The sequence below is a fragment of the Saccopteryx leptura genome, chromosome 9, assembly GCF_036850995.1.
Source record: "Saccopteryx leptura isolate mSacLep1 chromosome 9, mSacLep1_pri_phased_curated, whole genome shotgun sequence".
Lineage (NCBI taxonomy): Eukaryota > Metazoa > Chordata > Mammalia > Chiroptera > Emballonuridae > Saccopteryx > Saccopteryx leptura.
Genome location: NC_089511.1, coordinates 22,581,805 through 22,605,318, shown reverse-complemented (window position 1 = coordinate 22,605,318; position 23,514 = coordinate 22,581,805). Strand labels below are relative to the sequence as shown.

Here is a 23,514-nt window from a genome sequence, read left to right as displayed (position 1 = left end):
AATCCTAAAAGTCATATAAAAATGTAATGTTCTCTGAATAGCCAAATCAATCTTGAAAAAGAAGAACAAAATTGGAGGACTCACATTGCCCAATTTCAAAACTTACTACAGAGCATGGGCACATAAAGTATAATACTAATATAAAGATAGATATAAGGAAAGGAAATAGAATTGAGAGTTCACAAATAAACCCTTACATTTATGGACAACTAATTTTTGAAAAGGATACCAAGGTAACATGCTCTAAAATCAATACATTTTTTAATAAAATAAAGCTGTTTTTTAAAATCTCATTATTTCGGCCCTGGCCGGTTGGCTCAGCGGTAGAGCGTCGGCCTAGCGTGCGGAGGACCCGGGTTCGATTCCCGGCCAGGGCACACAGGAGAAGCGCCCATTTGCTTCTCCACCCCTCCGCCGCGCTTTCCTCTCTGTCTCTCTCGTCCCCTCCCGCAGCCAAGGCTCCATTGGAGCAAAGATGGCCCGGGCGCTGGGGATGGCTCTGTGGCCTCTGCCCCAGGCGCTAGAGTGGCTCTGGTCGCAACATGGCGACGCCCAGGATGGGCAGAGCATCGCCCCCTGGTGGGCAGAGCGTCGCCCCTGGTGGGTGTGCCGGGTGGATCCCGGTCGGGCGCATGCGGGAGTCTGTCTGACTGTCTCTCCCTGTTTCCAGCTTCAGAAAAATGGAAAAAAAAAAAAAAAAAAAAAAAAAAAAAATCTCATTATTTCCACCAAACCTGATATTGCTGTTATATTCCTCAACCTGGCACAGCATCATTTACAAGGTTCTGCTAAATTATATAAAAATGGGACTTCATTACAATTTATTATGCTTCCAAATTGCTTAACAGTCTCTTTTAAAGTTTATATAAAACAGATGTTAAATCAATTGATGTATGAATCTTTGAGTCTCTTTTTTTCTTGGCTTTATTTCTTTATATATTTTATTACAGAGAAAACTCCTAAACTTATTCACCACTGCTCTCACAAGGGAACATTCAATTCTGTTTTTTTAATTGAATTCAATATTTTTGAATTAAATTCAATCAATTTATATATTTTAGAAATAAGGTCTTTAATACTTTTTCAATTACAGTTGATATTCAACATTATTTTGAATTAGACTCAGGTGTACAGCACAGTGATTAGACATTTATATAACTTACAAAGTGATCTCTCCAATAAACACACTACTTTATTATTAAGTTAGTAAGTTTTATAAGCATGCAGAGTACATCAAGTTTTCTGATCTTCTGAAAGTGATAAAATAAAAAAAACCCAGAATGAGTAAGTTCTAATAAGAATTTGGAATATCTAATAGTTCTAATTAAAAACTAGTTTTCCAGGACCTGGCTGGTTTGGCTCAGCAGTAGAGCATCTGCCAGGCCTGTGGAAGTCCTGGGTTCGATTTCCAGCCAGGGCACACAGGAGAAGTGCCCATCTGTTTCCCCACCCTTCCCCCTTCTTTTTTTTCTCTCTCTCTCCTTCCGTCTCCCACAGCCAAGGCTCCATTGGAGCAAAGTTGGCCTGGGCACTGAGGATGCCACTGTGACTTCCGCCTTAGGTGCTAAAAATGGCTCCAGTTGCAATGGAGAAACAGCCCAGATGAGCAGAGCATCACCCCCGAGGGGACATGCCAGATGGATCCCAGTCCGGCACATGCGGGAGTCTGTGTGTCTGCCTCTGCCTCCCTGCTTCTTCAGAAAAATATAGAAACAAACAAACAAACAAACAAACAAATAAAAACTACTTTTCCAGTCTCAAAAGCCAAAATTCTAAGTGGAAAATTAGGGATAATTTTTTTTTTCTTCACCTGTTTTTTAGTTTTTTTTTTCTGAAGTTGGAAACAGGAGGCAGTCAAACAGACTCCTGCATGCGCCCGACCGGGATCCACCTGGCACGCCCACCAGGGGGCGATGCTCTGCCCCTCCGGGGCGTCGCTCTGTTGCAACCAGAGCTGTTCTAGCGCCTGAGGCAGAGGCCACAGAGCCATCCTCAGCGCCCGGGCCATCTTTGCTCCAAAGGAGCCTTGGCTGCGGGAGGGGAAGAGAGAGACAGAGAGGAAGGAGAGGGGGAAGGGTGGAGAAGCAGATGGGTGCCTCTCCTGTGTGCCCTGGCCGGGAATTGAACCCGGGACTCCTGCACGCCAGGCCGACGCTCTACCACTGAGCCAACCGGCCAGGGCTAGGGATAATTTTAATCCTTATATATCTATACTTTCAAATGTTTAATAAAGAAAATGGACTGCTTTTATAATTTAAAAAATGTTTCTAAAAATATGATCAAGGGCAACCCTGTAGCAATGAGTACCTCCACTGCTCATAGTATAATATCTAAATATCATTTTTCATTAAAATAAACTATGAGTCCTTAAAAAATGTACTCTTACTCTGAGTCAGACAATGAAAAGAATAGCTTAGGACATTCTGTTGTGTAAAAACTTAATGGAAAATCTAGAATGCTACAGACTATTGGAGTCATGTTGGAGAGACACAGAAGCCAACTGAGAAGAGCTCCCACCAGCTGTGATGGAACGGGTCACACTGAGCATCAAAAAGAGTGGCTGTAATGAGCTGAAATAAATATATACAAGCCCACAAGATAATGATACTCCAAACAAAGAATAAAAAACAAAGTCATAGATACACTGTGAATATAAATTGAAAGGCAAAACGAGAAAACTTCAAGAAAATAATAAAGAAAAAGTGTAATATTGTATGATATTAAGAAGTAGTTCTTGGTTCTGAGCAAGACGAAGAAAGCACACTCCAGCCTGTCTCTCCCACTGAATGCACCTATAAAACACAGAACACATGGAGCACATGGTGCAGCTATATGAGGACTCTGAAAATTAAATAGTAGCAGGCAGATTAGGGAAGAAGAACAGAATTTGAAATAGCACCTAACCCAGCCATGGCCAACATACGGCCCACGGGCCGAATCCGGCCTGCGTAATGAGTTTATGCAGCCCGCAATTAAATTTTTAATATACTTTGCTTCTTTAAAATCTCAGCTACTCAGAAGCAGAAGCATCTTTGATTATTGGAAATTGAGGTATTTAAGAATATAGTGACACATGGAAAAGAATTCCGTGTGTGACTAATCTAGGGTTAACTTCCAATAATTGGTCGAATGGATTCACGATTGTTCTTTATTTTTAAAAAAAATTCCACTATAAAGATTTACAACTTTTGTACCCATCTGTACCCAATATGAACTGTTTGATGTTTAACAGCGATGTGAAACCCATATTCTTTTTTTGTTTTGTTTTGTTTTTTTTCATTTTTTCTGAAGCTGGAAACAGGGAGAGACAGTCAGACAGACTCCCGCATGCGCCCGACCGGGATCCACCCGGCACGCCCACCAGGGGCGACGCTCTGCCCACCAGGGGGCGATGCTCTGCCCATCCTGGGCGTCGCCATATTGCGACCAGAGCCACTCTAGCGCCTGAGGCAGAGGCCACAGAGCCATCCTCAGCGCCCGGGCCATCTTTGCTCCAATGGAGCCTTGGCTGCGGGAGGGGAAGAGAGAGACAGAGAGGAAAGCGCGGCGGGGGGGTGGAGAAGCAAATGGGCACTTCTCCTGTGTGCCCTGGCCGGGAATCGAACCCGGGTCCTCCGCACGCTAGGCCGACGCTCTACCGCTGAGCCAACCAGCCAGGGCGAAACCCATATTCTTTTAGGTGGAGTTTGCCAGTGCGCACCCAAGGTCAAACAACTCGTTATTTTTGTGGTCAAGTGTGCTAAATCAAGTGGCATTGTAGCGTAGACAATAGCTGCAGTTGATAACTAAAAACGTGTCCAGGCTGTTTGTAGAACGAAATAATTGTTTTATTTGTGATATAACCCCTTCAAGCTCATTCTATTAATTAAATATTGTTTCGATTGATTGTGATACAGTTTGAATATGTATACGGTATATAATTATATTTTTATTAAAATATATTTTATTAAAATAATATTGTATATTAAAATTTTTTCACTCACATTTATTCATAAAAAAATTACATAATAAAATTTTGTTTACTTAAACGAATCGTTTTTGTATTTAACATTTTTCATTTTAATATTTCATCCAGCCCGTGAAAAAAGTTTTCTTTCTAATCTGGCCCAGGGGGAAAAACTGTTGGCCACGCCTGACCTAATGAGTGGTGAGTTTAACCATTTTTAATTCCTGTGACACCTCCCAGCCAGGACTCAAGAAAGCCCAAAACCCAAAAGTGGGCACTGGTGTGGACAAACAGCTCTGAGAGAAGCCCTAAAGTTCTGTCTTGAGGAGTGGGAAAGAGATGCTCAAACAATGGAGAGGAAATTCTTCTTTCTTTTCTCAAGACCCAGCCCCCTGCATGGTTGCAAGGGTAGGGAACACAGGCACCTAGAACTCTGGGCGGTGGACTTCCCTCTCTGATTACAAGCTCTGCAATCCCAAGAGAGTGGGGTGAAACCTGCTGCACCATTCCGTTTGCTCCTTCCTCCCACTGAGCCCTGGAGTCTGGGTGCAATTGTGGGAAGTACACAACAGGGTGGGAGAAAGCCCCAGGACACTGTGAACAGAAAGGAGCGTGGGCAAATGATTCCATATTGTTGTCGAAGAATTGGGCTTACCCCTGAGGTACACAAGAGTCAGTGTCCTCCTAAACAGCATGCCAAAAACTCTGAAAGCTGAACTAAGGGACAGAACCACAGAGAGAGAAGAAAGTACAATTATTTGAAGAAATAATAGGTGAGAACTGCCCCAGGGAAAAACATAAACTTACAAATTCAAGAAGTTCAGTGAACTCCAAACAGAATAAACCCAAAGAAATTCAAGCCCAGACACTTCATAATCAAACCATGGAAAACTAAACACAAAAATACACTTTCTGAAAGAAGCCAGAGAAAAACTGAAGCACTACTGATACCTGAACAAGCAAGTGAGCGCATGAAGGTGAGGCATACAGGAGTGCTCTGCATTATCTTCCCAACGGCTCTGAAAACCTAAAGCTAGCTTAATATGAAAAGTTAAACAGACAATTAATTAATCATTGGCTAATATATTAGGGGTAATTTACTGACCTTTAAAGAATAAAACAGAAAACCTCAAAACAAATTTCAAATATGCAACGGACTCCCCATACAACACAAAAAACCTTTTATTTGAAGTATTTTAGCAGAGAACTTCCTTCCCAGTTCTCACATTTTATGGAATCCTCATACTTGTCTAAACTTTTTCTCACACAACTAAATGGTGGAATATCTTAGAATTTAAAAGAATGAAATTTGGGGCCTTGGCCAGGTAGCTCGGTTAGTTGGAGCATTGTTGCGATACACCAAGATTGTGGGTTCAAGCCCACATTAGGGCACATGCAAGGATCAAACAATGAATGCATGAATGAATGAGTGGAACAACAAGCTGATACTTCTCTCTCTTCCCTCTCTAAAATAAGTTTAAAAAAATTTTTTTAATTTAAAAAAAGAACGAAATTTGAAACCAGATTTATGTGCTTCCTAAATATGCTATTTGACTAGGGCAAGTTACAACCTCTGTGGAACAATAACATCTACCTACAGGGGTGTAAGGACTACATGAGAGGAGGTATGTAAGTACTCCACTTTAGAAAGTGCTCAGCACATAATAAGGGCATAAAACAAATATTGGTTATTATAAAAGTTCTGCTTTAAGCCCCCTTCTTTTCCTAATATAAGTATTATTTTCAACATATCCTAACTTCCACAGCTTTAACAACCCATGTACCTGACTCCCAGATCCTTTTCCTCAGCTGAAGTTCCATATCTCCAATTTATACTTATTACCACTTAAAAGTTAACATACCTTGCTTGGGCTTGGCCTATGGCGGTGCAGTGGATAGAGAATGGACCTGCAACGCTGAGGTCACCAGTTCAAAACCCTGAGCTTGCCTGGTCAAGGCATTTATGACAAGGCAACAAATAAGCAACAACTAAAGTGAAGCAACTATGAGTTGGTACTTCTTGTTTCCCCCACTCCTCTCTCTGTAAAATCAATAGATAAAATCTTTTAAAAAAAGAAAGTAAAAAGACTGACCAGGCAGTGACGCAGTGGATAGAGTGTCGGATTGGGATGCGGAAGGACCCAGGTTCGAGACCCCAAGGTCGCCAGTTTGAGCGTGAGCTTATCTGGTTTGAGCAAAAAGCTCAGCAGCTTGGACCCAAAGTCGCTGGCTTGAGCAAGGGGTCCCTCAGTCTGCTGAAGGCCCACAGTCAAGGCACATATGAGAAAGCAATCAATGAACAACTAAGGTATCACAAGGAAAAACTGATGATTGATGCTTCTCATTTCTCTCTGTTCCTGCCTGTTGGTCCCTATCTGTCCCTCTCTCTGACTCTGTTAAAAAAAAAAAAAAAAAGGTTTCTCTGATTCTAGACATCTTTCTCATTTTTCAGAAAAGAACGATGATAGGCAACTTGCCTATCAGCTATCAAAATATATCATAAGGATATATTAATTTTGCTATTAGCACAAGACAAATAGATCAATGTAACAGAATAGAGTACAAATATAGACACCCCCCCACCTGTATAGGAACTTAATAAGGTGAAGTTTCAAATCAGTAGGAAAAGAATGAGCTATTCCATAAATGTTGTTGGGACAACTGGCAATCTATTTGCAGAGGAAAAAGTAAAGTTAGATCCCTGCCTCATATTTAAAACTATAAAAGTACTGGAAAATATATAAAATGTTTTTACAACCTAGGATAAGGAAAGAATACAAATGTATAAAGGAAAAGACTGACTATATCTAACTAAATAAAATTTCTGCCCCCCCCAAAAAAAACAATTAAAATTAAAAGACAAGTTATAGGCTGGGGAAAAAGTTTACCACAGACATAGTATCCAACAAATGTATATCCAGAATATACACATAAGTTCTTTAGATCAACATAAAAAAAGACAACGGAAATTTGCACAGAAGTATCAATGGGTCAAAAGAGAAGAAATCTAAAAATCTAATGAAATATGAAATAATATTCAATCATACCAGTAATCAGGGAAAACAAAAATTAACACACTGAGACCTTCATTTTATCCATCACATTAGTAAAAATTTTAAATGCTAATAATATTAAAATGAGATATTGTGGGCAAAGGTGTAATTTGACATAGTAATGACATCTACATTTGTTCTGTGGTAGTAACAATTAGTATTTTAAAAGCAAATATTTGTGATTTAATAGTTTCATGTGTAGAGATTTACTAAGAATAAATACAGGTGCACAAAAGGCAATTTTACTACAACACTGTAATAGTCAAAAACTGGAAATAACCTAAATGTCCATCACTAGGGAAATGGTTACATAACCTATAATACATACAACATTCATTGCTTTGCAATTTAAAGAAATAAAGATAGAAGACAGCTAAGAAAAAATCTCCAAAACATACCAGTGGGTGAAAAAAGCATTAAAACCAGTATCAAATGATACCATTTATGTAAACAAAATATATTTCTATGAACACACATCCATAGAAATAAAACTTAGAAAATTCTAAACAGATATACACCAAACTCAGAGTGGTTATCTATTAAGTCATGAATGGGCTTGGGAAGTGACTATAAGAAATTAAAATACCACAGATGATAAGACTACGTTACATTAATGCCTTACCTGTGCACTTAAAAATAAATTTTTTTTTTTTTTTTTTGGTATTTCTCTGAAGCTGGAAGCGGGGAGAGACAGTCAGACAGACTCCCGCATGCACCCGACCGGGATCCACCCGGCACACCCACCAGGGATGCTCTGCCCACCAGGGGGCGATGCTCTGCCCCTCTGGGGCATCGCTCTGTCGCGACCAGAGCCACTCTAGCACCTGGGGCAGAGGCCAAGGAGCCATCCCCAGCGCCCAGGCCATCTCTGCTCCAAATGGAGTCTAGGCTGCAGGAGGGGAAGAGAGAGACAGAGAGGAAGGAGAAGGGGAGGAGTGGAGAAGCAGATGGGCGCTTCTCCTGTGTGCCCTGGCCGGGAATCGAACCCGGGACGTCTGCACGCCAGGCCGACGCTCCACCACTGAGCCAACCGGCCAGGGCTAAAATAATATACACATTAGGCCTGACCTGTGGTGGCACAGTGGATATAGTGTCGACCTGGAAATGCTGAGGTCGCCGGTTCGAAACCCTGGGCTTGCCTGGTCAAGGCACATATGGGAGTTGATGCTTCCAGCTCCTCCCCCCTGTCTCTCTCTCCTCTCTCTGTCTCTCTCTCTCCCTCTCTCTCCTCTCTAAAAAAAATGAATAAATAAAAAAAATAAAAAAATAAAAAAAAAATTACAAAAATAGTCAAACTATAAAAAAAAAAAAAATACACATTAGGTGCCTCGTTAGCGCAGTAGGTAGCACATCAGTCTCATAAAAATATATACATTAACTCTTTTAGGCTCTACTGGAAGGATCCTCTTAATGGTATATTAAGATCCTAAGGCCCTGGCCGGGTGGATCCCGGTCGGGCGCATGCAGAAGTCTGTCTGACTGCCTCCCCGTTTCCAACTTCAGAAAAATACAAAAAAAAAAAAAAAAAAGATCCTAGGTGACCCTGACCAGTTGGCTTGGTGGATAGGGTCGGCCTAGCATGCAGACATACCAGGTTCAATCCCCAATCAGGGCACACATGAGAAGCAACCATCTGCTTCTTCTTCTCTCCCTCTCCTCCTTCTCCTCCTTCTCTTTCTCTTCCTCTCCCACAGCCAGTGGCTCAGCTGACTCGAGCATCAGCCCCAGACGGGGTTGCCTGGTGGATCCCAGTTGGAGTGCATGCAGGAATCTATTTCCCCTCCTCTTACTTAAAATAAAAAAAAGATCCTGAGCATGCTATAATTTACCAGGTAGTGGTAGAAAAAATTAATGGAATCAGTGCAAACAACTATATAATAATACAACAATGCAAACACAATATCCACAGTTAAAAGGACCTCAAAGGCACTTTAAGGCTCAACTTTCACTGAGAATGAAAACATATAATGAAGAACTCACACTCAAATATATCAGACAAGGAGCTGTTATTCTTCCAAGTTGCTTTTTTTTAAACTTACATGGGTTGTATCCCTCAAAAATTACTCTTATAAGATTTTCCTCAGATTTAACTTCAATCTAGCTATTCTTCCATAAACTAGCAAAAGAGAAAAGTTAATAGAAATAAAACAAAACCAACTTCTAAGGAACACATTATAAAATACTGTTGTGATAAAAAATTTAAAAAATCTTTTGTGAAGTGCATTTAATAAATCTGGCTTGTGGCACTTCACGAGAGTTGTATAAAAATATACAAAGAATAAATCAATAATTTGAAAAACAGGAGCAGGGAATCTTAGTTAATGTTTATGCCTACAAACACTAATTAGTAGTTTAATTGTTTGATCATTGGGTCATGTTAATTCAAAACTATTAGGTGTTAAATGGCTCTGTCACTTACTGTTGTATGACCTGGATCAAGTTATTTAACTTCTGTCTCAGTTTTCTCATCTGTAAAATGACCTAATAGGCCCTGGCCGGTTGGCTCAACAGTACAACGTCAGCCCAGGGTGTGGATGTCCCAGGTTCAATTCCAGGTCAGGACACACAGGAGAAGCGATCATCTGCTTCTCCCCCCATCTTCCCCTCTCTCTATTTCTCTGTATGTCTCTATTCTCCTCCTGCAGCCCTGGCTCAGCTGGAGCAAGCTGACCCTAGGCACTGAGGATGGCTCCATGGCCTCACTTCAGGTATAAAATAAAAATAGCTCAGTTGCCTAGCAACGAAGCAACAGCCCAGACAGGCACAGCATAGGTGGTAGGGGGATTGCCAGGTGGATCTCAGCACATGCAGGAGTCTGTCTCTCTGCCTCCCTGCTTCTTACTTAAGAAAAAAATAAAATAAAATGACCTCATTGTTCCTTTAGCATAGGTGGATTAATATCTAAATTAGGTACTTCATTAGCATAAAAGTACACAACAAGCAGTCAATAAATGGTATTCAGTAGTGGTAGTAGTAGGTTATGTATATTTGGGAAGTATATATAATATTCTGAATATATCTGATTTTAATACATCTAACTTTATCATTGAAGTGATCAGGTGAAAAACGTTGGAAGGGGAGAAAATGTACCAAAAGAAAAGAGAGAGTAAAAAATCCTAGATTTAAAGCCCAGTTAATACAATAAAATGCACATTTGACAGGTGAATGATCAAACATTAAGTCATAGATAATACTAACCACCTACTTCTTCAACTGTCCAGAAGTTCAGGGGCTTTATAAGGAATTTGAAATTTTAATTGATATTAAAGCATGACTTGATCAGGAATCTGACAAAGGTAAAAAATAATTCTAGCCAGCCCTGGCTGGATAGCTCAGTTGGTTAGAGCACTCTCCCAATATGACAAGGTTGTAGGTTCAATCTCCAGTAAGGGCATATATACATATGTGAAGCAACCAATGAATACATACATAAGTGAAACAACAAATAGATGTTTCTATCTCTTTCTAAATTCAGTAATTTAAAAAAATAATTCTAGTGGCCAAGAGTTTGCTTAAAGGCTTTAATCACAGTAAAGAAAAAAATTATATAGCCTGACCTGTGGTGGCGCAGTGGATAAAGCATCGACCTGGAAATGCTGAGGTCGCCGGTTCAAATCCCTGGGCTTGCCTTGTCAAGGCACATATGGGAGTTGATGCTTCCAGCTCCTCCCCCCTTCTCTCTCTCTCTCTGTCTCTCCTCTCTGTCTCTCCCTCTCCTCTCTAAAATGAATAATAATAATAAAAAAAATAAATAAATAAATAAATAAAAATAAAAAATAAAAAAAAAGAAAAAAATTATATATATATATATTATATATATGACTGGATAAAGAAGATGTGGCACATATACACTATAGTATACTACTCAGCCATAAGAAATGATGACATGGGATCATCTACAACAAAATGGTGGGATCTTGATAACATTATACGAAGTGAAATCAGTAAATCAGAAAAAACGAAGAACTGCATCATTCCATACATTGGTGGGACATAAAAACGAGACTAAGAGACGTGGACAAGAGTGTGGTGGTTAGGGGGGGGGAGAAGGGGAGGGGAGGGGGAGGGGCACAAAGAAAGCTAGCTAGAAGGTGACGGAGGACAATCTGACTTTGGGTGATGGGTATGCAACCTAATTGAATGACAAGATAACCTGGACATGTTTTCTTTGAATATATGTACCCTGATTTATTGATGTCACCCCATTAAAATTAATAAAAATTTGGCCCTGGCCGGTTGGCTCAGTGGTGGAGCGTCGGCCTGGTGTGCAGAAGTCCCGGGTTCGATTCCCGGCCAGGGCACACAGGAGAAGCGCCCATCTGCTTTTCCACCCCTCCCCCTCTCCTTCCTCTCTGTCTCTCTGTTCCCCTCCCCCAGCCAAGGCTCCACTGGAGCAAAGATGGCCCAGGCGCTGGGGATGGCTCCTTGGCCTCTGCCCCAGGCGCTAGAGTGGCTCTGGTCGCAACAGAGCGACGCCCCAGAGGGGCAGAGCATCGCCCCCTGGTGGGCAGAGAGTGGCCCCGTGGTGGGCGTGCCGGGTGGATCCCGGTCGGGCGCATGCGGGAGTCTGTCTGACTGTCTCTCCCGTTTCCAGCTTCATAAAAATACAATAAATAAATAAATAAATAAATAAATAAAAATTTATGTATAAAAAATAGGCAACTTCCCTGGCCTCCATCTTTTTTTCTTCAGGGCCAGGGAACCTCGCCAGGCGGGATGTGCGCTCTGTACTCAATAAAGCCTTTTGCTATTCCACACTTGGTGGCTCCGAGCCCTCTTCCTTCCTTCTCGGCGGGGAAAAATACCTTACATTTTGGTGCCAAAACCCAGGAGGAGTAGAAGTCCGCAAGGACCACTCCTCTTCCTCATCCCCTCCAAGAAAGAATCAGGAGAAAGAACCAGGATCTCCGACCTTCCACCCACTTCAGCACACGGTGCGGTAAGTCCCCTGCCTCCAGCCTTCCTCTCAGTTCTTTCCACCGAGACTCCCTGTCGGAAACCGTAGCTACATCAGGAAAGTCTTTTCCGCCCGTCCCAGTGCATGTGCTGTGGAGACCTCCCCAAGCACATCCACTTTACCTTTTCCATCCGTGGCTGGACCTTGAGTTTTTAGGACGCTAATACTCAAATCTGACCACTCCGAGGACTGAGGGCGGCTGTGGGGGCACAGGAATCTCCCTCCTTAAAGAAGAAGAAACTGTTCTTCTTCTCCGCTGTGGCCAGGCCACAGAACCCACTGAATTAGCCTCCTAAAGGGACTTTCGGTGTTAACACCCTCACCAATTTAACCATCGCCAAAAAAGCTGGGAACTGATTGGAGATCTCTTACATACACGGCTTCTAATTATTCACGCACCTGTCCTTAATCTCTGTGCCGCCTGTTTGACCGCGCAGGCCTTTTTCTGGCCAGAGAAACTTCACCTAAAACCTCCACTCCTAATCTTTCCTTCTCCGCAGACTCCCAACTCTCTCTCTCCCCTATCTGACCCCCGGGGGGCACCCCTCTCTCGGGACTATCTCCGGTCCCTCTGCGGACCTCTTTTGTGCTCGGGTCTCTTCCCTCTGAGAGCCCCCTCCCCTCCCTTCTCAAAAACCTGTTTCTTATTCACCACTACCATCTCTTTCTCCTCCCCTGCTGGCCAGGGGCCCCTCCCTTCACTGTGTTCTTTAACCCCCTCCTCCGTCAGGCAATTCTCAGCCTGGCATTGGCTCTTACACCAGTTTTCAGGACGTCCAACCCCAATTTTCTTGCAGGAAGTTCTGGCCCTGTCCTGCCTTTGGCTCCAGTGTTTCCTGCGGGATCTGGGTGCCGGGCTCCGCACAAGCCCCCCTCCTCTTATTCCCAATCCCCCAAACTCCTATCCGGAACCTGTGAACACGGCATTTAAAGTTTTTAATGGTCCCAACTAGTAGAAACAGGCCAAGGCTGTTCACCAGGCCTGCATGCAGCAGAAGGTAACGCTCCAAACCCCGGCTCTTGTGGCAACCCTGAGACCAGCAGAGCCACCAGCAGCTTGCTTTAAGTGTGGCAAGCAGGACCACTGGTCCTGGCAGGGCCCCTGCTGGCGGCTGCCCACTGAACCCTGCCCTGACTGCAAGCAGCCCAGTCACTGGCGGAGTGATTGCCCCTTTGGGCAACAGGCTTTTCCTCGGCGCCTCTACATGGAGGACAAGCCGCCCAAATGGGAAGGCCAATCCAGCCAGGTGGGTGCATCACTCAAACTCCTAGGACACGGCCTGGACTCGGAGAACCCAGGGTTCTGCAACAAGTGGGTAAGTCCATCTCATTTCTTGTGGACACGGGGGCTACCTTCTCTGTTTTGCCATCACACTCTGGACCTCTAGTTCCCTCACAGGTCTCAGTTATGGGAATGGATGGGACCCCTTCCTTTCCCCTTTTACGCCACACCTGACATGCAGTTTTGCCTCAAGCTTGCCTCCTTACAGGACCACTGGCAGTCGGAACCACTGGACTCCATCCATCTCCAGCTCACCAAAAGGCTGGACCCTACAAATCCCCCTATTACTCCTCTTTTTTTTAATCCTTACAAGACTGCATCTGCAAAGTTTCTCCAATCATGGCCACACAGATGTTCCTCCTGACACCCCTCAAAGCCACCACCTCCCGATCTCCCCCTCCCCACGACACCCCTATTCAGCAGGAAGTAGCCAGATGAATAAACGGCGCCCCTTTTTCTATTTAACACAAAAGGTCAGAATGTAAGGTCGGTGGATAACGGGGGATGGTCACGTGGGGAACTCAGACCAGCGAACTTTGGCTAGGACCACCCACAACCAAGCGCGCCAAAAGAGGCTTCACAGGAACTGTTTGGAAAGAAGCGACTGTCTGCCAGCCAGTGGGATTTCACCACGTCATGTTAGCTCGACTTCCCTGGAAGGACCCCTTTAAATATCTCCCACGCGATTTAATCCTTGCAACTTCCCTGGCCTCCATCTTTTTTTCTTTAGGGCCAGGGAACCTCGCCGGGCGGGATGCATGCTCTGTACTCAATAAAGCCTTTTGCTATTCCACACACACACAAAAATAATAATAATAATTCTAGTAAGTCAACAAACAACAAAAAGACTAAAAATAAAAAGGGAAGATATTTTTGGCTAATACTTCTAAGTCTTCCATTAACCACCACCTCCTTGTTTTTACTGTTTAACTCCATTGGCTCATTGGCTTAGAAAGAGATTTTGATTAAATACTTTTAAAAAGCTGAAAACAGCCTGGCCTGTGGTGGCACAGTGGATAAAGCGTCGGCCTGGAACACTGAGGTCACCAGTTCGAAACCCCAGGCCTGCCCAGTCAAGGCACATACAAGAAGCAACTGGTATGGGTTGCCCCTCCCAACAAACTTTCTCTCTCTCAAAATAAAATAATAAAAACAAAAAGCTGAAGACAAACAGAGGAATAAATGACAAACTGAACAGTGGTTAACACAGTCACAAAGCCACTGATAAATTCTTACCACCGTAAAACCGAAGCACACAGCCGAGGTCGGGGTTCGTCGCCTCCTCCTGTATGCGCCGAGGGTCGTCGTAGCCCAGCCTGGACAAGTAATCATACACAATCTGAAGAGGTCGCTCAGTAGGTTCCAGTCTCCTGCTTGCACAATTCAAAAGAAATATAAATTTAGTAAGTAATAAAACTGCTTCATTTAATTTTTTAAATCTTTTAATATGCTCTAGATGTTTACTTCTGTATCAAGATTTTCTTTAATATCGTATGATACAACTAATCTAAATAAGTGATCCTCAAAGTTTTTGGTCCCAGGATCCTCCTATAGTCTTTGAGGACCCCAAACGCTGTTTGTTTACATGAAGTGTATCTATTGATACCTACTAAATTAGAAACTAAAATTAAGAATTTCCAAACATTTGTTTATTCATTCTTTTGCTTGGAACACTACTCAGCCATAAGAAATGATGACACTGGATCATTTACAACAACATGGATGGACCTTGATAACATTATACTGAGTAAAATAAGTAAATCAGAAAAAACTAAGAACTATATGATTCCATACATAGGTGGGACATAAAAATGAGACTCAAGAGACATGGACAAGGCCCTGGCCAGTTGGCTCAGTGGTAGAGCATCGGCCTGGTGTGCAGGAGTCCCGGGTTCGATTCCCAGCCAGGGCACACAGGAGAGGCACCCATCTGCTTCTCCACCCCTCCCCCTCTCCTTCCTCTTTCTCTCTCTTCCCCTCCCGCAGCCAAGGCTCCATTGGAGCAAAGTTGGCCCGGGTGCTGAGGATGGCTCTGTGGCCTCTGCCTCAGGCACTAGAATGGCTCTGGTTGCAAAAGAGCAACACCCCAGATGGGCAGAGCATCACCCCCTGGTGGGCGTGCCGGGTGGATCCCGGTCAGGCGCATGCGGGAGTCTGTCTGACTATCTCCCCATTTCCAACTTCAGAAAAATACAAAAAAAAAAAAAAGAGACATGGACAAGACTGTGGTGGTTACCAGAGGATGGGGAGGGGAAGGGAGAGAGTGGGGGGAGGGGAGGGGCACAAAGAAAACCAGATAGAAGGTGACGGAAGACTATATGACTTTGGGTGATGGGTATGCAACATAATCAAATGTCAAAATAACCTGGAGATGTTTTCTCTGAACTTATGTACCCTGATTGATTAATGCTGCCTCATTAAAATTAATTAAAAAAAAAAAAAAAGAATTTCCAAACATTTGTTTATTCATTCTTTTGCTTGTTCCTAGTTTTTGTTTATCCACTTTTAAACAATTATAAACCAATGATGTTAACATAAATAATACCCTTTTAAAAATGTTTTTTCCGCCTGACCAGGCAGTGGCACAGTGGATAGAGCGTCAGATTGGGATGTGGAGGACCCAGGTTCAAGACACCGAGGTTGCCAGCTTGAGCGCGAGCTCATCTGGTTTGAGCAAAGCTCAGCAGCTTGGGCCCAAGGTTGCTGGCTTGAGCAAGGGGTCACTCAGTCTGCTGAAGGCCCACAGTCAAGGCACATATGAGAAAGCAATCAATGAACAACTAAGGTGTCACAACAAAAAACTGATGACTGATGCTTTGCATCTCTCTCCGTTCTTGTCTGTCTGTCCCTCTCTCTGACTGTCTCTGTAAAAAAAATTTAAAAATAAAAATATATTTTTCAAAATGAAACTAGCACTGTTTTACATGTTTGTAAATTTCCAGGTGAATGGAAAACTAGATTCTCAGATCAACTAAATTTAATCTGTTGCGATAACACGCTAGCTAGCCTCTAGAAAATTCCTCTGTACATGCACAAGAGAGAGAGTAAAAAAGAAAATCAGTGCCTTAATATTATCATGAAATTGGTCTGACCTCACAGACCTCTTCAAAGAGTCTCAGGAGTCACCTACCTATAGGGTCCTTTAAGAACCTATGGTCCAGCCTGACCAGGTGGTGGCACAGTGGATATGGCGTTGACCTGGAATGCTGAGGTCACTGGTTGGAAGCCCTGGGCTTGCCAGGTCAAGACACATATGAGAAGCAACTACGAGTTGGTGTTTTCTGTTCCTCCCTCCCCCTGGCCTCTCCCTCTCCTCTCTAAAATCAATAAATAAAATCTTGAAAAAATAAAAATAAATTTTAAAAAGAGCCTATAGTCCAAACTTAAGGCAGGTATAAAAGATTACACTTTTATACCTGTAAAAAATCAGTCGATATCTGATTTTCATATAAGCTGCACATTATGGGCTGCCTACCTACTATGTCCCAGGTACTTTGTATTTCCATTGGCTTCACAGATTCTTCCCATAAAAGTTAGAATAAGATGGCCCAATAATTCTCCAGAAATCATTGTACTACATGGTCCTTACTGAAAGCTAAAGTGAAATCGCAATGTCTAGTAATCATTTGTGGCCTCTGGTGACACTGCATATGTTAAACCACACAGACTTAAAATACTTTAAAATATTAGAAAAACAAAATGATCAATGTGTGCTTGATTAGAAGGAGCTACATCAGTAATAACAGCAAGATAGCTCTTTTACAATTATTTTATCAGAAAGCAAACAATTATAAATTCAGTGGCAAATAGCATAGGCTCCAAAAGGCAGGCTGCCTTGGCTTGTGTCTCAGTTCTGCCACATAACTCAATGCCCTTGGACAAGTTGTTTAACCTCACTGTCTTAAATTCCTCACATATAATGGGAATAACAATAGTATCTAACTCATAAAGTTGTTATTAAATTTATTTACTTATAAGATAATATGTAAAATGCTTAGCAAAACACCTTGCATGTAGTAGTGTTCAATAGCATACTGACAATTAATATTCAAAAAAAGTCTTAGGATTGGAACCAAATTTTACTTAGAATAAAAATAGAATTATTTCCCCATCTGAAACAACCAACAAATAAGTACAGAAAAGTCTATGTACATTCAAAATGTTTTGAAGAACATTAGTCTTTATGTCTTAAAACGATTCGCTTTAGGAAATTTGAGAATTACACTAATTAGAAGCAACACAATACACATCACATCATGGTAAAAAGGTATGAAGAACACCTGTTTTGTGGTTATACTGTTGCCATAAAAATTAAGTAAAAAATAACGTGAAATGGAAATGCTACAAAGCTGAATGCAAGCTGCCTCAAAATGATAATTTAGGAATAGAAATCACACTGATGAGCTTACACACAAAATAAAACAACCACCTGGCCCCTCCTGACTGCTAAGTTCAGACTTTTAGCTTCTATAAACTCAGGACTACTACATGGGGAAGGACCAAAGAATTGAAAGCCTATGAAGATTAATAAATATTGAATTTAATCGAAACTAAAACAATCTTTCCAGAAGGAAAAAAAACCAGTTACAATTAATTTCTAATCAAAATAAAAATTCACAAAGGGCTATGACAATATTAGGCATTTTCCCCACACAATGGTAGAATTCTTTTAAGAAAGATGGATTTTAAGAGGGACGTCTAATCAACTGTATCCCAGAAAGTCAGTTAGCCATATACAAAGACTGACTGAAGGATTAACTTGAAGACAAGGAGACAAAGGGCATGAAGAGCTATCTATATCTTCCAGTGTCAAAAAGGATTAGACTTACTGTGGATTGCTCCAAAGAATGGGAGTAGAATGTGAAGTTGTTGCACAGGTAAACGGGTTAAAAATGAGGAAAAACCTTAACAATTAGAGCTGCCCATAATGAAACAGACTGCCTCTCAAAATAGCTCAGAGCTAGAGAGCCATCTGTCACCAATATTTTGGAAGAGATTCCTCAACAATCACTTTGGGCCAATGATCTTCAGGGTCTTTTAGAACTCAAAAGTCTATCTGATATCCAAGATACCTTCCTAATATAACACAAATTCTACCTGAACCCTGCTATAATTTTTGGATACAGAGTTCAACGTATTTAAATATCAAAATTCCATATAATGATCACATATTCAGAACCAAGAAATAATACTTTCAGGTTAAATCTCACTAGCTCAAATTTTCTATTTCTTTCTAGAAAATCAGGAGAAATGGAAAATGTCCTAATTCTGACATACTTTTACATAATCAATTTCCTTTCCTTTAAAAAGGCTCTGTAGATTGATGGTTCATAGAATTGTACACCTGAAACCTATATAATTTTATTAACCAATGTCACCCCAATAAATTCAATAAGAATTAAATAAGGCTCTGGAGATTTTGAAACCCTTTCTATATTTCCACCTAAAGGAAGTATTTTCCCTGGTGGGAGGAAAAAAAAAAAAATCAAGAGAATCTTCATATCTGCCCTTCTTAATTTAGCATAAATGAGTAAACAATAAATATTTCAGAACTGCAAAAAAGAAACAAGTAAAAGGAAGAACTAATTCCATTTACTTATTAAACTCATCTGCTTAGGAGAGTAGAGAGTAAGGGGGAGGGAAATGCTGTAATATGCTTACAGATCAATTTTGTGTTTCAAAGTTCCAAAAGTTTAACAGACTGGTAATTAGCTATCTGTTAAAACTCTCACAAATCAAAGGAAAATTACACATGCAAAACAGGTGTAGGAAAGAATAATGCTGGCAATAAAAGGCTCCAAATGCTCAGCATGTGAAATACTCCTAAATGCTTTAAAGGAGAGACAGTAGGACTACTGTCATAGATTTAGTTGGCTCCTAAGGCTTCTAGGAGCTACTGTGTCCTTGTAACTCTGAATATATAACACATATGGTTATTTCTCTCCACCCAGTGAACTGATATAGTAATACTATCAACACTGGTTTATAGCTCTTGGCCAAGAGTAATAGCCAACAGTTATTCCAAAGAGTGCCCACAGGTAAGAGAGGAGTAAATTTCATTCCAAGTATCACTTCACAAGAATTCTACCAAAGAGTGTAAGGCCAAAGCTCACATTAAAATCCAACAAAGGGGCCTGACCAGGTGGTGGCGCAGGGGATACAGCGTTGAACTGGGATGCGAAGGACTCAGGTTCCGGACCCAAGGTCCCCAGCTTGAGCGTGGGCTCATCTGGTTTGAGCAAAAGCTCACCAGCTTGGACCCAAGGTCGCTGGTTTGAGCAAGGGGTTACTTGGCCTGCTGAAGGCCTACAGTCAAGGCACATATGAGAAAGCAATCAATGCACAACTAAGGTGTTGCAATGAAAAACTGATGATTGATGCTTCTCATCTCTCAGTTCCTGTCTGTCTGTTCCTCTCTCTCTCTCTCTGTCCCTTAAAAAAAAAATCCAACAAAGGAAATAATGTATTATATCAAAGACCCTGACAAAGCACTGCAGCTTTCTCTACATTAAAACTGGACTGCTTTAATAAAGGTAAATCTGCAAATGTTAACATCAACAATATAAATAATAAGACAAAGAGCAACCACAAGGATACTTCAATGAACATCTACTCCATACCTGACATTATGCTGGAAGTATTTTACATGTTACAAAGCTATGCCTATTTTGCAAATAAGAAAAACAGGGTTCACGGAGTCACACAATTAGTTTGAACCTGTGCTGGTTTCATTACTAAACCTAACTTCTTTGAGGCAAACCACATTATTTTACAGTTAAAATAATTTATGCAGGAGAGAGCTCAAAGCACTTTATGTTAATTTACATCAAGGAACTTATAAAAAGTTGCTTTAAAATTACTGTATCCCATTAAGTCTAATATACCATCATTTGAAAAATATGCTATTTTTTATGCATCATTGTTGAATAATAAAGAATCTTACTAGTCTTCCTCATTGGTTCCTAGGAGGGAGATTCTAAATCCTTGGACTATCCTGAGTAGTGAGAGTGTTTTAGTTATTCATGAGCCCCTTGGATCACCCCTGAGTTTATGTTGAGATGTGATGACTCAGGATGGGGAGTGATCACCAGAAAGACCAACCATGTGATGAGAGGACTGAGCTGGAGCTAGGAGCCAGCCTGACATTTGGGGAGGAGAGAGGGCTGGAGGTTGAGTTCAAGCACATGATTAGAGATTCAATCAATCAAGCCCACCCAGTAAAAACTGTACCTAAGTTCCATGAAACTTCCTGATGGGTGACCATATTAATGTCCCAGGATGGTGACATGGTATTGGGAATATAAGTTCTATAAGACCCCTACATGTCTCTTCATCTGGCTAGTCCTAATTTGAATCCTTTATACTAAAATTGTAATTTTAAGTATAGTGCTTTCTTGAGTTCTTTGAGTCGTTCTAGCAAACTACTGAACCTGAATGGATCATGGCAACTCCCTACCGTACATCCAGTTGGTGAGAAATGTGGCCTAAATCTGAAGTAAGGACAGTCTTTCTGGGGACTATGCCCTTTAATTTGTGAAGTCTTTGCAAACTCTGGGTAGTTGATGTTAACTGTATTGCAGTAAATCAGATGTATTGCAATAACCATTAAAAAAGAGCTGCCAATTAAGTATGACCTACCAACAACTCTAAGACACAAGCTGATTTCAGAAGTATTAAAGTGTAAAAAATGAGAGGCCCTGGCCGGTTAGCTCAGCGGTAGAGCGTTGGCCTGGCGTGCGGGGGACCCGGGTTGGATTCCCGGCCAGGGCACATAGGAGAAGCGCCCATTTGCTTCTCCACCCCTCCCCCTCCTTCCTCTCTGTCTCTCTCTTCCCCTCCCGCAGCCAAGGCTCCATTGGAGCAAAGATGGCCCGGGCGCTGGGGATGGCTCCTTGGCCTCTGCCCCAGGTGCTAGAGTGGCTCTGGTCGCGGCAGAGCGACGCCCTGGAGGGGCAGAGCATCGCCCCCTGGTGGGCAGAGCGTTGCCCCTGGTGGGCGTGCCGGGTGGATCCTGGTCAGGCGCATACGGGAGTCTGTCTGACTGTCTCTCCCTGTTTCCAGCTTCAGAAAAATACAAAAAAAAAAAAAAGTGTAAAAAATGAGAAAAATAAAAACAAATTTATAACATTCTCCTACATATTTAAAATAGTACAGAAATATGAAGCACAGAACAAAATTAATCTCCTTTTTCCTTCTTCGGTGATAATCTGTTGAGTATGTATCCCTCATATAGTAGGCAGACACGAGCAGAATAGGAATGACAGGCCAGGTACAAGTCACCGGGCAGGAAGTCCAGGGTGCCTTGCAACTGAGAAAACAAGTATTGTAGGATGGGACCTCACCACCAGGGTGACCTTTCCTCCCCTAGCTTATCACTGGTCATGCAGTTTAGACCCCTTGATCTTTCATATCATTGGTCATACAGTTCGGACCCTCTCCTGGCGTGTCACTAGACATGTGGTAGACACCCTTAGTGCAGGAAGTAGGGGGCCAGAAAATAGTCTCATACAATTCCCATACAAGCCCTTGCATGACCACTCACTTAAGCATTAAGCCCTCAGGACAATGAGATTCTGACCTGGATCAAATAATCTTAAAAGGCCTGACCTGTAGTGGCACAGTGGATGGAGTGTCGACCTGGAATGCTGAGGTTGCCGGTTCAAAACCCTGGGCCTGCCCGGTCAAGGCATATATGGGAGTTGATGCTTCCTGCTCCTCCCCCCCCTTCTCTCTCTCTCTCTCTCTTCTCTAAAATGAATAAATTAAAAAATTAAAAAAAAATAATAAATAATCTTAAAAGCCTCCGGTCTGTTCGTGGTAGGCAGTTAGACATCAGCAGAGAAAGGACAATGAGCCAGGTACAGACTCACTAGGGCAGAAAGCCTGGGGTGGGGGTGGGGGCTAGCAATGGGCAAAACTGGGAAAGTGAGGACCTCCCCCTGCAAGGTAACATTTCCTCCCCAGCAATTGGCTGGTCATGCAGTTTGGCCCCTCCCCTGACCTTTCCTCCCCTGGCATGTTGCTAGTCATGTGAGTTAGACCCACTCAGAAGGGAATGATCAAGGGGGCCAGAGAATAGCCCTTAAGCATTAAGCCCCCAGGACAATGAGGTTCTGACTCACATCAAAGACATGTAGGCCTAGGTTGTGTTTCAGCTTCAGGCCTAGAAAAGCAGCAAAACCAGACAAGCAACCCATGGCTGACATCAGGACCAGCTGCATTGACTAATAACCCCTGCACTGACGTTGACCAATTAGTAGAGAGCACGACCCTGAAAGGACACACCTGGAAAGCTGATGCATATTCTAATCTATGGTGATTATCCCCTAAGATCCCAGATAAGTACCTTCAAGGCAGAAGACCCAGAGTGGACTCTCTATGGAGGACAGCCTCTTCCCCACCCCCTTCCCCAGGCATTTTCCTTGCCTCTCTTCTCCCAAGCTCTAAGGGCCCAAGATCTAACATTTGCTATTAACATCCTGAAACAGGATTTTTCATTACACTTTTATAACTTCAAAATAAAGTAAACAAAAAAAAATAAACAAAAAAAATATATAGTAAACAAAGTTTTAATAATTTTCAAGAGGTCACCCAGCAAATCAGTGGCAGAAAAGGAATTAGAACTCAGAATCCCAAATGCCAAGGGTATTATTTTATGTTACACACATTATTGCTTCTTAGTTTATCTTAAAATGCCTGACCTGTGGTGGTGCAGTGGATAAGGCGTTGACCTGGAACGCTGAGGTCACTGGTTTGAAGTCCTGGACTTGCCCGGTCAAGGCACATACAAAAAGCAACTAGAAGTAACTACTAGTTGATGCTTCCCGTTTATCCCCATCCCTGCCCCTCCCTCTCTCTCTCCTCTCTCTAAAATCAATAAATTTAAAAAAATAATAGTCCATCAAACACAGAAATCTTAGTCATTTTGATGACTAAGAATTAAAGCAAAATACGATCATAAGCAAAGGGCACTCCATTTTGTCACATATGATCTTGTTACTTTTCAGACAGAAGGCAATGATTACACTAAGCTTCACTAGTGAGTCATTTATCACTTAAACAGTTCAATAAAAAAGACCAAATAGTATGGTGTAAAAAGCAATGGGCTGAGAGACAAGACACCGTGTTCCCACCGCAGCTCAAGCAGCAGGCAGCTGCAGGCCTGTGCTCTCAACCTGCCCTCTCCAGGCTGCTCCACACTGAGGGAACAAAGGGACACGGTCTCAATGACTACCCCTTGGAAAAATCACAGGCCTTAGGGCAAGAGAATTCTTTA

At 42.2% G+C, this 23,514-nt stretch overlaps 2 protein-coding genes across 2 annotated transcripts in view; one reads left to right on the top strand and one right to left on the bottom strand.

The window, feature by feature from the left end:
* The window catches only part of LOC136380711 (IST1 homolog), a 450,214-nt gene that overhangs the window by 220,537 nt on the left and 206,163 nt on the right, over positions 1-23,514 (top strand). The window lies entirely within an intron of this gene.
* Positions 1-23,514, bottom strand: part of PHLPP2 (PH domain and leucine rich repeat protein phosphatase 2) — an 80,265-nt gene that overhangs the window by 41,761 nt on the left and 14,990 nt on the right. The window contains exon 3 of the mRNA XM_066348742.1: positions 14,475-14,608. Coding sequence (XP_066204839.1) covers positions 14,475-14,608 — 134 coding nt within the window. The remainder of the gene's footprint in view (positions 1-14,474; positions 14,609-23,514) is intronic.